The sequence below is a fragment of the Amblyomma maculatum genome, chromosome 1 (genome assembly GCF_055883805.1).
Source record: "Amblyomma maculatum isolate TAMU_Amacu chromosome 1, ASM5588380v1, whole genome shotgun sequence".
Taxonomy (NCBI): Eukaryota; Metazoa; Arthropoda; class Arachnida; order Ixodida; family Ixodidae; genus Amblyomma; species Amblyomma maculatum.
In genome coordinates this window covers 264,548,615-264,567,687 of record NC_139344.1, presented here as the reverse complement: position 1 = coordinate 264,567,687, position 19,073 = coordinate 264,548,615, and the positions used below count along the sequence as shown (strand labels likewise).

At 46.6% G+C, this 19,073-nt stretch overlaps 1 protein-coding gene across 1 annotated transcript in view; it reads right to left on the bottom strand.

Moving 5' to 3' along the window:
* The window catches only part of LOC146206435 (uncharacterized), a 422,112-nt gene that overhangs the window by 198,667 nt on the left and 204,372 nt on the right, over window positions 1-19,073 (bottom strand). Inside the window, exons 9-10 of the mRNA XM_084591099.1 lie at window positions 9,179-9,336; window positions 3,598-3,676 (exon numbers count right to left, since the gene is read on the bottom strand). Of these exons, the coding sequence (XP_084447225.1) occupies window positions 3,598-3,676; window positions 9,179-9,336 (237 nt within the window). The remainder of the gene's footprint in view (window positions 1-3,597; window positions 3,677-9,178; window positions 9,337-19,073) is intronic.

Here is a 19,073-nt window from a genome sequence, read left to right as displayed (position 1 = left end):
GGCCGCTTTAGGTGGAGGCGAAACCCAAGGCGCCCGTGTGATTGTGCAATGTCAGTAGACGATAAAGAACCCCGGATGGTCGAACCTTACGGAAACCGCTAATATGGGGTCTCTTACAGGCAAATGCGCTTCGAGGGCGTTAAATCATATAAATCAAACCATTTTTAGTACACGACAAAGTACTTCTTACTCCTTCTCTGCTAGTATATTCGACAGAGTGACTGAGTGGTAAGCTGTCTGCAACCTCTGGCAGTCATCATTATGTTAGCGACTTCAAATCAAGTGGCGACACTTCTAGCGTTAAGCTGAGGAGCCGCTGCCTTTTTTATTTCTTTTGTCGGGTAAAGGGTGGACTCCTCGCGTTGTTGAAATTTTTGCTGGAGTTTTTTCTCCTGTCGTTGCTCTCTACGCTTCACTGAAGTAGCCTTTTTTCGATTTTTGCCCTCCAGCCTTCAAAACGCAAGAGCCGAGCGCCATCTAACAAGCTCACGACGAAACAACCGTAACCGCGCGCGGGCGCGCGCAAACCGAGCATTGATTTTCTTTCCTCAAGGCACCTGTGGGAGGTGGGTGCGCAGGACCTGAGAGTGGCGCAAACCGGCCCGAAGCAGATTGTGCTTGTCTGCGTCCACAGAGGGCGCCCGCTGCGTCCCATGAGCGCTTTTGAGGCTGTACCCAGTGTGCTTTACTGTCGCTTGGTGAGGCTTCGAGACACTTTCGTTCGCGCAACCCCGCGAAGAGCTTTTTAGACGCACGGCTTCGTGTTTTTATTGGCTCGCTGTGCGCAGCAGGCCCGGCGACTGTAAGCGCGCGCTGAAGGTGAGCGATGGCCCATAAAAGCCTGCTGGAGCGGCCTCCCAGCCAGGGCTCCACTGAGCTCTCAGTTCCTGCGCTAAGGAACTAGGTGGCCCAAGACTCAGTTTACCACCATCACCATTTCTCTCTTTCGACCCTTCGCTTTCTTTCTCTGCCACGTCCTCCTTTCTTTTTTTTTTCCTGAGGGCTAACTTTAGTGCATTTTCTTTTTTTTTTTTTTTCAGTTTTGGCTTTCAAGGAGCGTATACACTTCAACGACCCTCTTCGCTGCTTCAAGGGATACCTTCAGACTGCTTCACTATTAACCTCGTTGCGAGTGCAATCAGATAAGAGTTTTTAATGAAGAAAAAGATATAAGCCGATGTGTTAAAAGCGCTTTGCAGTAATCTCTGCAAAGCGCTTTTAACACATCGGCTTATATCTTTTTCTTCATTAAAAACTCCTATCTGATTGGTGTTAGGCAAGGAGACACAATCTCCCCAGTACTATTCACACCTTGCTTAGAGGAAGTATTCAGAGACTTGGAATGGGAGCAGTTAGGGATAAGGGTAGGTGGAGAATACCTCAGTAATCTGCGATTTGCTGATGACATTGCCTTGCTAAGCACCTCGGGGGATGAACTGCAAATAATGATTGATGACCTAGACAGAAAAAGTAGAAAGGTAGTCTTGAAAATCAATATGCAGAAGACTAAGGTAATGTTCAACAGCCTCGGGAAGGAACAGCAGTTTACATTAGGTAGCGAAGTACTGGAAGTAGTAGGCGAATATGTCTACTTAGGACAGGTAGTAACCGCAGATCCGGACCATGAAAAGGAAATAACAAGAAGAATAAGATTGGAATGGAGCGCATTTGGCAAGCACTCGCAGATTATGTCTAGCAGCTTACCGGTATCGCTAAAGAGGAAAGTATATAACAGTTGCATCTTACCTGTACTCACCTATGACGCTGAAACGTGGAGGCTAATCAAGAGAGTTCTACTTAAGTTGAGGACAACCCAGAGGACTATACAACGAAAAATGGTAGGGGTAACATTAAGAGATAGGAAGCGTGCAGAGTGGGTCAGAGAAATAACTCAAGTTACCGACATTCTAGTGGAAATTAAGAAGAAATGGACATGGGCAGGACATGTAGTGCGAAGAGAGGATAACCGATGGTCGCTGAGGGTAACAAACTGGATTCCAAGGGAAGGAAAGCGTAGCAGGGGGCGGCAGAAAGTTAGGTGGGCGGATGAGGTTAAGAAGTTCGCAGGGGTCAAGTGGATGCAGCTAGCACAGAACCGGGTTAAGTGGAGAAATATGGGAGAGGCCTTCGCCCTGCAGTGGGTATAATCAGGCTGATGCTGATGATGATGATGATGATGATGATGATGATGTTAAAAGCGCTGACACGCTACCATGTGTTAAGGAGGGAACTCGGTAGAGAAAGGCGCAGAGAGAAGGTTTGGCTTGATTTATAGGATTTAACGTCCCAAAGTGACTCAGGCTATGAAAGACACCGCAGAGGACTTCGAAAATTTAATACTATCTGGAATGCACTGCACGGCACAATACATGGGCGCCTTGCTTTTCATTGACAAGCTGCCACCGCGGCCATATTTTATACCACGTCCTCGGGTTCAACCGACGCACGTCCTAAGCCCTGAGCCACCGCGGCGGAGCGGAAAGAGAAGGGTGCAAGAAAAAACATGAAACAAAATATAATATACCACCAGTGGACTGGGTGATGGCATTGATGAGAAATGCAAGAAGGCTTTAAATTTAGTGAAAAAGATGAAACCCATCCAGAAGAGTGGAGCAAGGTGAATGCACAGCAATAAAAATAGGGAGAAGGGAGGGATTCAGGAAGGTTTTATGGTTGGTCGTTTGTTGCCGCTTAACCCTGACCTGTGTGGTGAGGCTCAGCAGCTTTTGTGATTACCTATTAGCCTCGAGGTTTTTTTAATATCTTAACGCAGCATACTTTAAGTACATAAGCGTTGCTGCATCATCATCCGCACGGATAGACGCTTTTTTTTTTTTATTGCCTGGACCTGAGTTGACCATGTGCTCTGAACGCTTGCCTCCATCATCCAAAAATTAATTTAATTCGAAAGCAAAGTTACGAAGGAAACTTTAATTCCTTCTGGCCGCAGTGCACGATGTTCATATTTTAACAGTCGGAGTTCCGCGTTACATTTAGGAGATGCTGACGCGCTGAATAGGCTAAAGACAGAACTCGTGAAAAAGGCTGACCGCCGAAGAATTGACGCGTTTGAATTGTGGTGCTGGCGAAGACTCTCGAGAGTTCCTTGGACTGCCAGAAGATCAAATCAGTGGATATTGTCGACCATAAAACCTGACTGCTCATTGGAGGGTCAAATTTTAAAGTTAAAGCTCAGCTACTTTGGTCATCTGATGAGAAGAGAGGAGTCGCTGGAGAAAGATTTGATGTTGGGAAAGGTTGAGGGTCATCGGAGAAGGGGTAGGCAGCGAACGCGATGGTTAGATGGCATCCTCGAGGCGCTGCAGATGAAGTTATGTGATGTTAGGAAGATAGTGAGAGACTGGAGAGCGTGGCGTGACATGGTCCATAGGGTCACGAAGAGTCGGACGCGACTGAACGACTGAACTGAACTGACGCGCTGAATGGGCTAAAGACAGAACTCGCCAAAATATTTACAGAGGGAACATCGCCCATCGTAGGAGGCAGCGGTATATAACCAAACGTGGGATGAACTCCGAACCATCCGTATGCTTTTACTTACTGTCCGGTGTCAGACACATGCGTTCGTTTACTTACTGACTGGGCCAAGACAGAAGTCGAGGAAAGATTTCTGTTGTGGTGGTGCTGCCTTTTTCCCAACTGCACAGGTGAGAGTCTGAAAAGAAGAAATGGATATTTGTTACAATGTGCGTGTAACTTCAGTGCACTTAATCCTGACGTGTTGTGCGTTGGTGACATACAGCAAAAATGAAAATGCGGGCAACTATGCTGTTTTTGGATCATAGCACATCTCGCAACGCTATGATGAGGGCTATTCGAACGGATAATATGCACAGTTCGTTAACCTCGTGCAAGTAGAACACGTCTTGTGCAATGAGGTGGTAGCATGTGGCAGGTTACGCTTTGTAATTTGCGGTCATCGTGGAGTAACGTACGACGTTACGAAAATACGCTATGGATTTGATTTTCTCTTTATTTTTTTTTTTCGATAAATGGTGAGAAAATATGCTTCAGATTTTCTCTGCTTCGAGAGAACATAATATGCGCTGCTACAAAACGAAATAAATGTTTTGTTCCGCCATTCGCATTAATATTTCTCTTTTCCATTTGTAAGGCTTCACAAACAGAGCTCGCTAACCCCGTCACCAGAGTAAAAACGCCGTTTGTCACAGCGAGAGGCACCGGAAAGACTTTGATGAAGTCGTCGTGCCACAATTAAGCTGTCAAATTAGCTCTTCAGAGTCGAAGTAAAGCTTACACTGCGCATACAGAAGCGATGACCATCGCCGCAAGTGGTGGTTCATATTCCGGGCACGCCGCGATGCCGCTCATTAGGGAGGCTTCACTTGCGTGCGTGCGCACCCGACAGTGCACACGTTGTCTATGATTGTGGCACGCGTGTGTTTGCTGGTTGATTAATGCTTTTGTTTCCTTCGCGGCAGTACACAGTGCGTCGCTGGCAGCGAAGAAGACGGGGAGCCGCGAGTACAATAAACAGCGCTCAGCAAGCAGGAGGGGAAAATCAAGCGCCGAGCCGGGCAGCGAGAGACAGGCGCGACTTTTGGTGTGCGCGCAGTCTCCGCCGCCGACGGCAAAGATTAACTGCCGCTCTCCCCGCGTGCGAGAAAATAATAACCACGAAGCACGGAGAATCGCACACAAAGGCGCCGGCGCGCACGTGCTATATAGTGGCCGCGTTATTAAGCAGGTCATTAACGCCAGCCATGTGAGTGAATTTATTTTGCGCTATGCAAGCGGGGAAGAGTGCGGCACGCTGCTGAACAGGCATCGGAGTGAGAGAGTTTGACGGGAGGAGGGTAACACGTGGTTGCCAGCGCAATGCGCGGTCAGTTTCTGCATTGCGTGACTCGGCCCAGCCGCTGAAGGCCGCGACCCTGAGATCACTGGGTGCGAAGAGGCGTCGAAATAAAACCGCACCGCTAAGTCATCGCGCGGTGTTTCTACAGAATTGTTTCATCACAAAGCAGGAGACAAGCATTTCTAGCTGGTTAGCGCCTGTATAGGCACGGTTCGGGGCTTGTGTGAGGAGTTGGATCTCGCAGGTGACACAAGTAGAGGCAAAGACTAAAATAAATTAAATTTATTGCTTCGTAGTTTTTTGTTTTTCCTTTTAGACGCATAGGTGTATCTGAAATGCCCTCTTCAAGGTGTCTGTAAGGCTTCTTGGCGAATAAAGCAAGCATAATTTGGGCTTTATGAAGTTTGCTGCATAGTCATCAGAAATATTGCATAAGAGAACTTCTTGTTGGGCTAATTGGTGTCTATTCATTATAAGTTAAAGGCGCCAAAACAACACTCGCACACACAAGAAAAGAAGAACGGACAGGCGCACTGTCCCATTCTTCTTTTCTTGTGTGTGTGCGTGTTGTTTTGGCGCCTTTAACTTATAAAGAAATATTGCAGTTTTACGAAAACGACAAAATTCTTATAAAACCGAGCACAAGTGCCGAATTGTGGGAACACGAAGGTAGAAAACGCCAATCAGCCCGACAGTAATACTTGTGCGCAGTCAGCATTGCACACGTTGCGACAAGTTTCTTGCTCAAAGACTTTTGCCTGGGCTAGTAGGTTGTTCTCCTCTAAATTGATGGCACATACGCACACAGGGCGATCGGCCAAGAATTGGGGTGCAGGGATATTTGTCGGTTCATGGCTAAATGGTGAAAGAACAGATCGAAACAAGCGAGGACGAAGAAACACGTGAACACAGGACGGACGCTGACTACCAACTGTTTATTTTCTAAAATCAAGCAGGATATAAACCCCGCCGGGGTGGCGCAGTGGTTACGGCGCTCGACTACTGTTCCCAAGGACGCGGGATCGAATCCCGGCCTCGGCGGCCACTTTTCGATGGAGGCGAAAAGCAAGGCGCCCGTGTGCTGTGCGATGTCAGTGCACGTTAAAGAACCCCAGGTGGTCGAAATTTCCGGAGTCCTCCACTACGGCGTCTCTCATAGCCTGAGTTGCTTTGGGACGTTAAACCCCACAAACCAACCAACCAACCAAGCAGGATATATAAAACAAATGTACGTCGGCTCGTCATCCGTTCTATTGTTGGAGCGAACACGAGCCGATATATACATTTCTTTTGGACCCTTTGAAATGACGATATTAAATTAAAATGTGTGATCGCCTTTGCCTTTTCATGTGGCCTGCCTCGTGATCTAGTGTACGGTATTTATCGCGCTTGATTTTAGAAAACAAACAGATGGTAGTCAGCGCTCGTCTTGTGTTCACATATTTCTTCGTCCTCGTTTCTTTCGCGCTGTTCTTTCCCGATTTATCCATCAGTAGTCAGATTAATGCCGATAAATCTACCGTTACAGAGATGCACAGAAACGCGGTTGTCGAGAACAATACAAAAATTATGCTTTTTTTTTCCTTCCTGCGGAATTTGGTACAAACCAGAACTGATCTGTGGCGTAAGCAAGACACTGGCTGCGGGTAAAAGCTCGGACTACGCCCCATAGGAACACATGTAAACAAACGCTTCAGAAGCAGTCTTCTGGTTTCACAATGCTGCTAGCTGATGTCGTTCCCTGAAGAAAAGCCGAATACAGTACATTCAGGATAAGGATGTCAGAGTATGAAACGTCTTTTGGAAGGTCGTGTGCTTTTAAACCAATGAGATACGTGGGCGGTAGTCGCACTCCACTGTGGTGGGAGAGCGACCCTGAAAGAAACACATGTAAACAAAACTCCCCGAAATATTTTACGCGTTTCACGGTATACGCATGGTAATGACAACTACTTAGCACAGTAGGGGTTGCCGGTCGCTAATCGTTAGCGCGTGCTTTGAAGAAGAGCGTGTTAACATAGGTGCGCTTCGCTTTGAAACCAGTTTTTCCAACGTGACAGCAAATGTATGCTATGAAGCTGGACATACCAACAGCAGTTGACTTAATAAACTTCTCTTGACATCCGAGATACATTTGCTAAACCGCACACTAGTTCGATCAAGGTAGCCTAGTCAACACGAAAAATAATTCACAAACGGCATGACAAGCGAACGAATACAAACCGTGCTTCTTAGTAGACGACGGCGCAGACGAACTTCCCCGGTCGCGTTCAGCGTCCGTGATTGCCCCATATATTTGTAAACATGGCATTTAACTACGTGAGATTACACTGCCTAGGCCCCGCCGGGGTGGTGCAGTGGTTACGGCACTCGACTACTGTTCCCAAGGACGCGGGATCGAATCCCGGCCTCGGCGGCCGCTTTTCGATGGCGGCGAACAGCAAGGCGCCCGTGTGCTGTGCGATGTCAGTGCACATTAAAGAACCCCAGGTGGTAGAAGTTTCCGGAGCCTTCCACTACGACGTCCCTCATAGCCTAAGTCGCTTTGGGACGTTAAACCCCACAAATCCAATCAATCAAATTACACTGTCTAGACGATTATTTGGAACACAGCAAGACAGACATCGGTTATAATGTGAAAAAAGGGGAGCACACAACGTGAGACTGTGCTGTTTCCTGGCATTATTCACTTTTCACCGTGTTGCAAAGCTACATAGCAGCATTTTATCGGGCAACAATAAACGAACGTAACTGACGGCAATCTAAATGCAGGCGTTTTTGCTTTCTAGTCAAAACCATTTGCCTCGGGGCAGCACCCGTAACATGATACGCGGTTTTCTGTATTATGATACATGGTTTCTCAGTGAAATGTTCGCGTATATGCCATTATGGCGACGTTTAATTACAAATAAAGTGGAAACGAACTGCCCTTTTTCGCTGGGAATTTTTATGATTAGGTTTGGTTTGGTCTATGGTGTTTAACGTCCCAAATTGACTCAGGCTATGAGAGACGCATTTGTACGAATAACAGTGGGGGGATAGCAAATACTATGCACAGACGACAATGTGTTGTGTGTGTGTGTTTGTGTGTGTGTGCGCGTGCGTGCGTGCGTGCGTGCGCGCGCGCGCGCGTGTGTGTGTGTGTGTGTGTGTGTGTGTGTGTGTGTGTGTGTGTGTGTGTGTGTGTGTGTGTGTGTGTGTGTGTGTGTGTGTGTGTGTGTGTGTGTGTGTGTGCGCGCGCTTGTGAGTGTACGTGTGTGCGCGTGTGTGTGTAACTGCGCTTGTGTACCATGAAAACACCTTTAAAATATTTGAGGCCGCATTCAGCACCAACTTCTGCTGTGAGTTGGTGGCATGAATTGCGTTCTCCTCGTGATGGCGCTGCCCATATAGTGGGAGGCCATGCGTCCAAAGGTTCCCGACTCCTCGTTTTTTCTTATGCATGTGCCCGTGTATTTCTAGGCAGCTCGATTTGCCTGCAAGCAGCGCGTGACACAAAAAGGGAAACACTGCTTTATCCTGTTTGTGAAGTGACATGTTGCTTCTCTGACTCACCGGGTTACCCTTGAACACAAAATGAAAACGTTACACCAGATTCGAACTCTCTCATGTAAACGCACATTATATGGAAGACGCTTTTGCTCCTCATAGCAAGCAGAAGCAAGACATCAGATCATTTTATCTGCATTAGCCATTTACGATCAATGCATTTATTAAAAAAAAAAACAATTGGCGTGTCACGAGATGTCAGATATTGTCAAGGCATTCGTCTGAATCATTGTATGCATAAAATATGGAAATGGAACCGAAAAAGAAAGGCTCTGACCTCAGTGCATGAATGATACGGCTTGGTGAATAGACGGCAGCACGGAAAAAAAACTGGGGTTTTCTGTCTCTATTTTTTTTCGGATAAAAGTAGGAAGCCTATGCCCCTGACTGAGATCGCAAACATAGCTTGTAGACCACGCGACTTGAACCGGAAGCTGAAGGAAACCCAAAACGCATCTCGTCAATCCTGCTGTCCAATTATTTCTTAGGCTTGCCTCCTGCCACTCTGCTGCAGGGGAAGGACGACTCATAAGGCATTTTGTTATTTTATTTAACAACGAGGCGCATGCACTTGAGCGAAAACACCGACCAATGGTGCCGGCAGTGCCATGGCGCGGCACATATGCGACGACTCACAGGAGCATTGAATACTTCTTAAGACTGCTTCAGAGTTCCTTTCGACAAGAAAAACGAGACACTTCTGTCACGCTTTAAAGAGGGTGCGTTCAGAGCGTGTGGTGCATGCATCAGCCAGCTGGAAGCCCCTTAGCGTGCAGTAGCAGCGCTCACCTCGGCACTCTTCAGCATGTCCAGGACAAATGTCTCCACGGACATGCCGACGAGCCGGTGTGCGGAGTCGTAGACGGCGCAGGGCGGCAGCGACGTGTCCACGATGTAGCCGTCTTCGCCGCTGTCCAGCATGGGCGTCGACGGGGCCGCCTGGTCCTCTGCGCAACCGCAATGAGAGACGTCTCAGTATCCACTCACAGAAACCACTTAGCAAGGAGGTACAGATCGTAATTCAGCGCAGCTTTAATTGTGACGACTGATGAAAGATTTTAAGGCGTGCTTGAAGTCCATACAGTTGAAATGAACACTTGGGTGAAGTAAATTTACGTCCATACGCACGTTAAGAAGGAGATAACCTTGAAGCAAAACACGAGTTCCAAACAAGCACACCTTTGCACTTCACAGCTCTTTACCCGCTTATATCCAATTTGAAGCTCGCGCGAACGAAGCTGCGTTAAGATTAAGCTGCACATTATTTATTTCATTAATTTGCATAGCTGACTGCTTTTCCGCACCAGCTCTAAGAATAACTAGTAAGTAGATCATGTTCTTTCCGAAGCTTATTTCTGGAGACAATCGGCGGATGTTTTTCGGCTTTTGTTTATTTTTGGGAAATCACAGTTTCTCGGGTAGTTGTACGGTGCAAACTCCGAAAGCGCTGATTATAGGCAAAAAAACAAAAAATCCAGAGGCGGAAACAAAGCTTCAGCTTTGTTTAGCTTATTCGTAGGCATGCTTTCCATGGTTGGTTGACGTATAGTAGGCTCGCTAGCCTTGTCCACCCCATTGCGTTTACATGCCTCTGTTGACAGCACCTACCTTCGAACAAGCTTACTAATCAATAGTACTTGACGTGTTAAAAAAAATTCTCCTGACAAAGCGGGGTAGCCACCCTCGAATACCTCCAAAAACAACGTGCGATGACGACAGCACTGGCGTTGTTTGGCGGCAAGTTTTGAGCCCTGCCTGAAGCATCTTCAGGCGTAATTTGTTTTTTTTTTTGCACTTCAGTTTTACAGTAGTAAACAGTTAGAGTGTCTGAGTAGGGGATGACCTGTGAAACATTGTTAATGCATAGTTGTTTCCCCGGATGCTTTTAAGCAACTTGTCTGAATACCTCGTAGAACGCTGTAAAAAATGCTGTGAGTTAAAGTGATGGGTCCTCATCCGCCACTCTCATTTGTCCGTGTGCATTTAAATCTCTTTCTGCAGATGTCCGATTCCACGCTCCGACTGAGGCACCTTCGAGGCAGATGTCTCATACCTAAAGGCCATTCTCAGAAGTTTTTGCAAATATTTTAACTTATGCCAAGCGCCTTCTTTATGCTACTCTTTTGCACGGCATCAGGTCTCTCAAGAAAATGCGAAGTCTGGCGCGAGCACTTAATAGCATCGGTGACAGGCTGATAGGTAACTATGAGGCTTTACTTAACAAATGGTGGTCAGAGTTGAACGTCGCAGGAGCACCTTTTTTGCGAAAGCCGTGATCCAGTAATCTTAACCGAGACGGCTAATCCTCTTGACCATGGGTTGGGCAGAATGTAAAGTTCCTTTATCATAGACTACTTCAACAAAATCACTTTGAAGCATTAACCAGTAAAATTTATGTCAATGACAAAAACGTACATAAAATTTCGAGAGCACTGTTGAATCTACACTGCAGAAATGCGAAAGCCTGAGCGTTGCTGCTGCACAGTGTGTATCCAGTTCTCATTATCAGCTAAATGCACCGTCATTATAATCGCTACTGTCATCATTGTCATTATCACTCATTGCAGCGTCGTTGTCATTGCTACTATCATCTTCATGGTAGACAAGCAGAAGTATGTTATGCTTTTCGCGATCGCGGCCGTGGCGTAGTTGGTTAAAGAGCTCGGCTGGGGATCCGTGGGATGGTGGTTCGGTTCGCGGTGGAGAAAGGTTTCTTATTTTTCTAATGACGTCATCATGACGTCATTTGATTGACAGCTATAGTGTGACCGGACGGCCCGACGCCGACGGTATGAGCCATTAATGACTTTAGCCCTATAAAACAAATCGAAGTCGGCTGATCACGCTTAGGCGCAATTAGTCGTGCCCTCTTCGCTCTTTGGAAGAAGAAACGAAGTACTGCTGCAATATTCCCGTCGGCAAGGGTTTAAAATACCGGCGGTACTATATTTCGAGTGCCTCCTCAGCTTTTTTGTTCGTTGAAAAGAAACTATAATCAAGGAGGGATGTTTATAGCTGGGAAACGGCCGTCGGCTCGCCTCAACACGGCCAAAGAACCCTCTTCTTTTTTCAGTTTCAATCAGGTTTCAACGCGATATATTTAGCTGCCCCGTTCTCCATGTAATTCAGAGTTTGTCGGCATCGGCGTTGTGCACTGATTGGTCGTGGGGTTGTGTGACGTCATGACAGCACAACATGACAGCCAAGTCGGGTAGCTGCTTCGAGACGGGAATCGAACGTATATCGGGACTCTTGGATGCCGATTCGTGCTCCTAAGCCACGCAGGCCCGTCCATTAGTGCTTAGTAAAGCGGGGTTTTGTATCAATGTAGGGTGGTCTTTTACATATTTTTGTAGATTACGACTGCATACTAACGAGTACTCGCGAGATGACAGAGGCACGAATTAAGGGGTCAGTAATAAAGCGAGTATCAAATAGCTTGCACGCGGATAAGGATCCGATAGGGGAGCCGCAGACGGAAGCCAATAACGCTGCGCCATCGTACCTTTAAAGGCGGAGCCTAGTGTCCTCCGATTTTTAAGGCGAAAGCCTGTAATGGCTCATGCTGTCGTGGACAAAATGGGTCCCGCTTTTGCGGCGTTCTGATTGGCCAAGGCGGGATGCGTGCCTTACATGGCCATATGTCAATCAATGATCAATTACTAATTAATGATTTAAATAGTTATCAATTGATGACAGATGTAGTCATTCGTTAATTAACTAAAATGATGAATTCTAACGCGAGCAATTATTTACCTACTTAATTACTAAGAAATACTTACATAGCTAATTAATTACTTAATTAATTAGTGCCAGTTGCTTAGCATAATGCGGCACTCAGGCTTTGGCCTTTCACTACTTTAGTCGCTAAAGTCCCTCGTAATTTTTTTCTTTTACACGCGGATGTTTATCAGCGCTTTTTTTTTTTGTTGTTAAAAACCGAAAGTACCCGGCCAACTCGTGAGTTCACAGATGATGATAAAGTGACGGCTTGAGAGTTCACGCCACCCCTGTACTCACAGGGGCAAAAAATATCCGGAAGCATTATTTGAGCAAGCCTTGCAACTATAGCCCCAGAGGAAACGCTGCTGAACCTTGCAACACTGATTAGGCGTTTATAATTGTATATTCTGCAGTGCATGATCACGACAGGGGTATGTTCTATCGTAGACTACTGCACCATGAATTAATGAAAGACATAATAACAAAGCAGATCTCAACAAATTAAAAGACACTAGAGAAACAAAGGGGAATAGAATTTGTTTATGAGAATGTGATGACAAAAAGAGGGATATTTTTCACGTCTCGAGAGAAACGGAACCACTTGTCTATTTAACGTGCATAAATGGATATCATTTGAAGTGCGCGTTCTATATTGGTTCTTCTGCTGCCATTGCAGCCGTCAGCGTGGCTCAGATAAGTAAAAAACGGGTTACAACTACAGCATAAATAACCAGTATAAAAGAAAGCTTCAGCTCCTACCCATCGAAATCTAAGTTCTCGCCTCATTAATAAGAAAATTCTGTTCGCTCTATCATTTGCTTGTCCTTCTTTATATGTAAATATTTAACTTCTATTGCTGCTTCATCAGTTTCCCAGTAATACGTTTCTTGAGCTACAACCTTTTTATTTAGCCAAGCATAAGGGGAAGAATGACGCGAATTTTGCATACAACATTAGCGCCCGCGTGCAGCTCCATTGAAGTGCAGGCAAAAGCTTTTATGCGTCTTAGGAGATTTTTTTTGTTTTTTGTTTTGTTCAACAACGAAGCGCGCTGTGCTTACTGGCACGGACAGGGACCTTTATTTCCATTGCCTTTACTTTCCCGTCGTAGCATTCGGGGAGAAAAGAAATTAAAAATTTAAAAATGAAATCTCATCGACCCACCGCTCGCCGTAGTGCGATACATGTGATCTAGACTAGCGTCCCTCACAGCCATCCCCACAGATAAGTAGCGCTTATTTTATCCGCGCTTTAAAATTGGTCCTCACGTTTTCGATTTTTCTGGTTGTTGCGAAAAGAGCCGACCTCGCGACGAGGTTTGCGAAGTCACTGGATTGTCGGCGACATCGATTCGTGATTGCTCAGTGTCGTGTTTGACAAAGCAAGCGGCGTGCGCAGCGATTATGTATTCTTAGCCTCTGATGAAGTGGTGATGAAGTGCACGTGCGTTTACTGGGCGATGCGCTTGCTCCTTTTGATGAGCGCTGTCGCCAAACTACGCACCAGTTGCCACATGTTCGGGTGTGAATGCGGCGCCTGCTCTGTAGGCATATAGACCAACCAAGGTAGATATACAACATCCGCCTTGGACCAACACCGATCAGCGACGTAAGCAAGATGCGGTGGCGCTGCTGTCGCCACGCTGGGCCTACTGGAAGTGAAAAGAAGGCGTAGCGCCCATAGGGATACATAAAACATAAAAAATTTCAGAACAGTTTTCTGAATTCACAGTGCGCCTATGATGTTGTCTTTCGGTGCAGAGTAACCATAAAAATCGTAGAACAGATTGTTAAACCCTGAAACCTCATTACAGACGCGGAATATCGTTAAAACACCGCGAAACGTAAGGGGGTACCAGTGAGGAGTATGACCCATAGAAACAGATGCAAGCAAAGATTACGAAAATAATTTTTCGCTTTTAGGGAGCACCAATAAATGAAGACGATGGTTAAAGTTGGCGAGTGTTTCGAAGAAAAAATGTTACAAGGTATGCGCGTCATTTCAAAGTCAATTTGTCTTTTTAATTCCTCGATATCTGTGTATCTTAAAGTGAAAAGCTTATGAAAAGCTCTTTGCCGCTGAGTGCTTCTCGCAATCGCGACAGCTTGTCGTGTTGTCCGACATGTTGCCGCGCATAATCCATCTTAAATACTGCCACTCAACTAATACAAACGTTTAAGCTGAAGGCAGTCCTCCCACAGCCCGATAAACAAATCGCGCGTAGCCACAGACGACCAAAATTTTCCGTCTGCTCACACAAGTCACGTTCGCGGACGCCGCCGTCGTCTGCGCCGCCGTCTGTTACGGTGGGCAGTTCTCTTTCGTTCGCTTGTCATGACGTTTGAGAAATCTGCATACCTTCAACGACTGGTATTAGTAAGCAGATCGAATGCATGTGGCAGTAAATCAAACTACAGGAAAAGCTCGCGTGATTCGAAGAAATACCCAGTGGATGACGAGCCTATATTGGTTGCCAAGTTGAGCCGTAATAATGCTGAAATAATACAGAAGCGCCAACAAGAAACCCACAAGCGAGAATGGGACGGACAACTCCTGCGGTGTTGCGTAGGTCTTTGTCCTTGCAATGCACAGCGATTCAATAGTGTTTTTTCTGTTCTTTGACGAACAAGAGCAAGTTAACCTAGCAACACACCCTCTTTAAGCGATAAACATAAAGGATTACTTATACCACCTGAGGATGAATGTACAGGTGTGAAACCAATAAACGAGGCCTCCTATCCTGTTCTAACTGAAATAGCGCCTCATCATAAAGTAACATTATTTGTCCATGGGACAGCGCACTAGGGTTTGCGACCCGCCTCTGCTACCATAGCCTCTGCTACCATAAAGTGTGTTTATCAAAGTGCATCTAGTTTGTATTTGCATAGGACATAGCACAAACTGAGGCAAAAATTGCGCCTCAAGCACTCCTTCGCTTCTACACTGCAGTAGGTGTGACCGAGTGCCCGGGTGCGTATTTACTGCGCTTTTCTCCTCCTCATAACGAAAAGCAGCTCTAGGGCGTTAGTTCTTGTTAGCTCTCCCCTCGTTTTCGCGGCTTTGACGGCAGCACCGGTCACCTGCTGCAACACCGGCCTCGGCAGTGCGCCAAGGCGCTGCGGCTCTAGCACGGCATGTTTATGTATTCCGGGAGTGCCAGCCGCGAAGACTAGAGAGGCAAACTAGGCAGCGCGCGAAGACTCTACGGAGATAAAGCGACACCACATAATTCATTAAAAAAATTCTTGCGTACCTAAGCTAGCCATCGATCATTCGCGTTACACGCTCGTGCAACCGACCTGCGAGTTGTTTCGCTACAGATGAAGTACTGATAAATGGATGTTATTAATTATATGCGTAAACGTGGCGCTCGGACTCCGTCATTAGGGATGGGGCAAAAGTCTGTCTTGCTGCGCGAAAAGTACCTTTCATTTCGCCTTCTGCGCACAAACTCGTGTTTGCATGTAATGCCGAGTCGTGGATTAGCCAGACATGGGGGGAGGGGACCAATGATGCCCTATTCGCTTTTTGTAATTGCTATAGCAAAATCCAATCTCCGCGAGGTTGCCTCCGCTGAGGTAGAAGTTACTCATCATATCACCTTTTTTACGAAACTCGTAGGACCGAATTTCAGAACGCTCCTTGGCTTACGCTATTTCCTTACCTTCCCCGACAAAGCCCTTTATGCTTCCTCAACTAAATGAGGCGTTTAAGGGAGGCGTCTAATTCTCGAACCATTCTTAGCGGCTCCTTGGCTAAGAACGCACTTTGAGCGACGAGCAGCCAATTGTATCCGTCTGGTGCCGAAAATATGCGCTTAATGTTTGAAGTATAATGATTCAAATTAAAAAAAAAAAAAAAAAAAAAAAAAAAAAAACAGTACACATTTATAACGTTGGGTTGCTTTCGAGATGCGCTCCTATGTGCTCTCGTTTTTTATCTGACACGTTTTGACAGAGAAACATCGTTGGCCTGGCAACATGCAACCGTTTACAACGGAGGGGCTCTGCAGGAGCAGCAGCGAATGTCCGCTCTGCGCGCTTTTCCCATTTGCAGTGGACGTCGCCCGAGCCGCCAGAGACGCCCTACTGCGCAAGCGCAAAGCGAGTTGTTGAGCAGAGAAGCTTACGTTCCGGTGAAGAAGCGATGAAAAGGAGCGTGAAGGTAGCGCAGTGCCTACCTAGGAGAAAGGGCGCTCCAAAGGAGAAAAGCAATGCGAACGAACGAGAAAAAGTGCCGATAAATAAGTCGTGCTGAGCAGGCCTAAAACCCATACGACCTTCACGTGGAAAAACTCCGTTCAGGCGTGAGCAGCTACGCCTCTCATGAATGACGAACATTCATCGTAACAGCGCCGGCTAAACAACGGGACAATTTGTTTTTCAATCGAAAACTGAAGTTCGCTTTATCTGTTAGTTTTATGCGGCTGTTCCTTTCTAGTCTATTCCCTTCGACCCTATTCGCTCAGTTCCGGCAAAGACGCTATCACCTAGCCCAATGTTTTTTTCCGGTAGAGTAAGCAATATCACTGCATGCATCAGCTCTCTAAGGCAGTCGCGATGCGCTAGAACTCAGCGCGATTGCTAAAAAAAGAGAATACAATTTGTCAGAAGTGGCGGAGCCCTCTTCCTCCTTCCAGCGTCTATTCACTGGCCTCGGTTATCTCTGGCGCCTCTCTTTCTGGTCGTTATTTGTTCGCCGCGAACAACTGTTACGCTTCTAGCGACGTCTCCCGCCGAGAGCGGCCTTAGAAGAGCATCCGGATCCCGGCTCGCGTTTCGCGCGCGTGCGTCATCCATCACCGCGCGCGCGACGCCGGCGAGGAGCCCCGCGGGGAAGTGCCGACACGGAGCGGCGCCCCCATCCGCATCGCAAGCTGGTGCTGTGTGTCGCAGGCCCGAAAGAAACGAAGTAAACCAGATAGCGCAAGTCACTGTGGAGAGATGTTCATTCACGTGGGCTGCATTTGGCGCCCATATGCTACCTCTTGCTTCCATCTTGGCCGGAATTTAGACGTTCAGTGCCCTATTTATTAGAGACTGTTTTCACGATTCATTCGCACGCTTCCCTGCTCAACTGGTGGGGCTCGCATTTCCTATAGGAACTGCCGAACGACACTTCTTGTTCAGCTTTAGGTCGCAACTATCACGTCACAGGTCGGAGCTACCAGTGACAGAAGACGAAGATAGAAATAAATGGAAACTGAACACCGCGTCAGAGCTCAACTTCCAAACCGTCCGTGTGTGAGATCAGTTCGTAAAAAAGAACTGGTGGTCGTACACCAACCAATCACCTTATCCGGAAAGACGACAAGCAAGACGCTGGCCAGCGGCAAGAGTGCTCTCACGTGAGCACATGCACGAATAGCTTTTTAGTTGTGGCCTCAGATCATTTCCTAAGAGGCGTGCCATTTTACGAAGGAAGCACTCCCAATGTTTAATGGGGAAACGATACGCTTTTTATATGCCAGGGCTACACTGTATACTATCCAATACACACCACACTGGAGGACCGTGTATTTATTTCGATCAGCTGGCGCAAGTAGCAATTCCAATAGATGACAAGTTGTCACATTTCACTGCTCAGATTGAATGACCCAACTCGTCGAGTGAGCGTATTGAACGATGAGTGTATTAAGAAAGAATGAGCCCACAGACGCAACAAATAAAAGAAAGGACGTAGAAGAGAGTCAGGCCGCTTCCATAGCTCTGTCAGCTCGCACACGCTGTCCGTGGGGACTGGAATCTGCAGCAGTGAGTCCCAGCCGACACGGTATAGAGAAGACCGATCTGTGCCTCATGTCAACAAGACAGCGCGGGTGATGCCACTCAGACTTCCACGTGCTGCCCGTGAAGCATATTCGTGACCTAATTTAACAACACGAGCAAAACCATTGACGTGAAAAAAAAAAGTAAGTAAAAGTGGGGCGTACATCTGAGAGTTCACATTTGCACTGATTCCGGGCCCCCGGAAGACTCTCAAGAGAAAAAACAGGCTTATAATAACTTTTACCAATATGGAAAGGCAAACAAAGCAAACTGAGTGCCGAGGAGACGTTAATGTTAGGCGACAGGAGTACGAAGGAAACAGACACTCGCTAAATGAGGGGGCATCCACCTTCTACTGAAGCAAAGTGCAAGACGCAGTTCGCCTACAAAGACGCGAGAACGCCACTAAGCTCAGTTAACGATATGGGAATTCCGGAACGGCACGCCATCGGAAAAAAAGAGCGAGGAAAGTGTACTTCTACTTCGTTTCAACGGCATGAAATATATATATATATATATATATATATATATATATATATATATATATATATATATATATATATATATATATGAAGGAAAGAAGCCAACAGTCGGCGAGGCCAAGGAAAGCGTTGGGGATGGTACTTTATGTTTTTTTTTTTTTTTTAATGTTTACTTGGATAATCACAGAAATTAGTAATGTAATCTGTTAAGGGGAAAGATAATTAGACACAAAGTGGAAGAAAAAACAACGTGCCGATGGTGGGATCCGAACCCACGACCTCCGAATAACGCGTCCGGTGCTCTTCCAACTGAGCTACATCGGCCGCTGTCCCCCCTGCTACTTTCTTGGGTATTTATGTTGTCTGTATACGAACATTGAGAGTGTTCACCAGCGCCACCCTCAGCCATAGCGGCGGACGTGGGACGTCCTTTGTTACCGCCAGCGTCACGTAGAACGTGATCAAGAGCGAGGGCGAAAGCTGTGCTAGAACCCTCTTACGCTACCTATGGCTTCAAGACTGCCAGAACCGAGACCCCCGTAAGCTACAAGCAGATCAATCAAGGGGAAATGAGGGTGCTCGTTATAATACATGAAGGAAAGAAGCCAACAGTCGGCGAGGCCAAGGAAAGCGTTGGGGATGGTACTTTATGTTTTTTATATATATATATATATATATATATATATATATATATATATATATATATATATA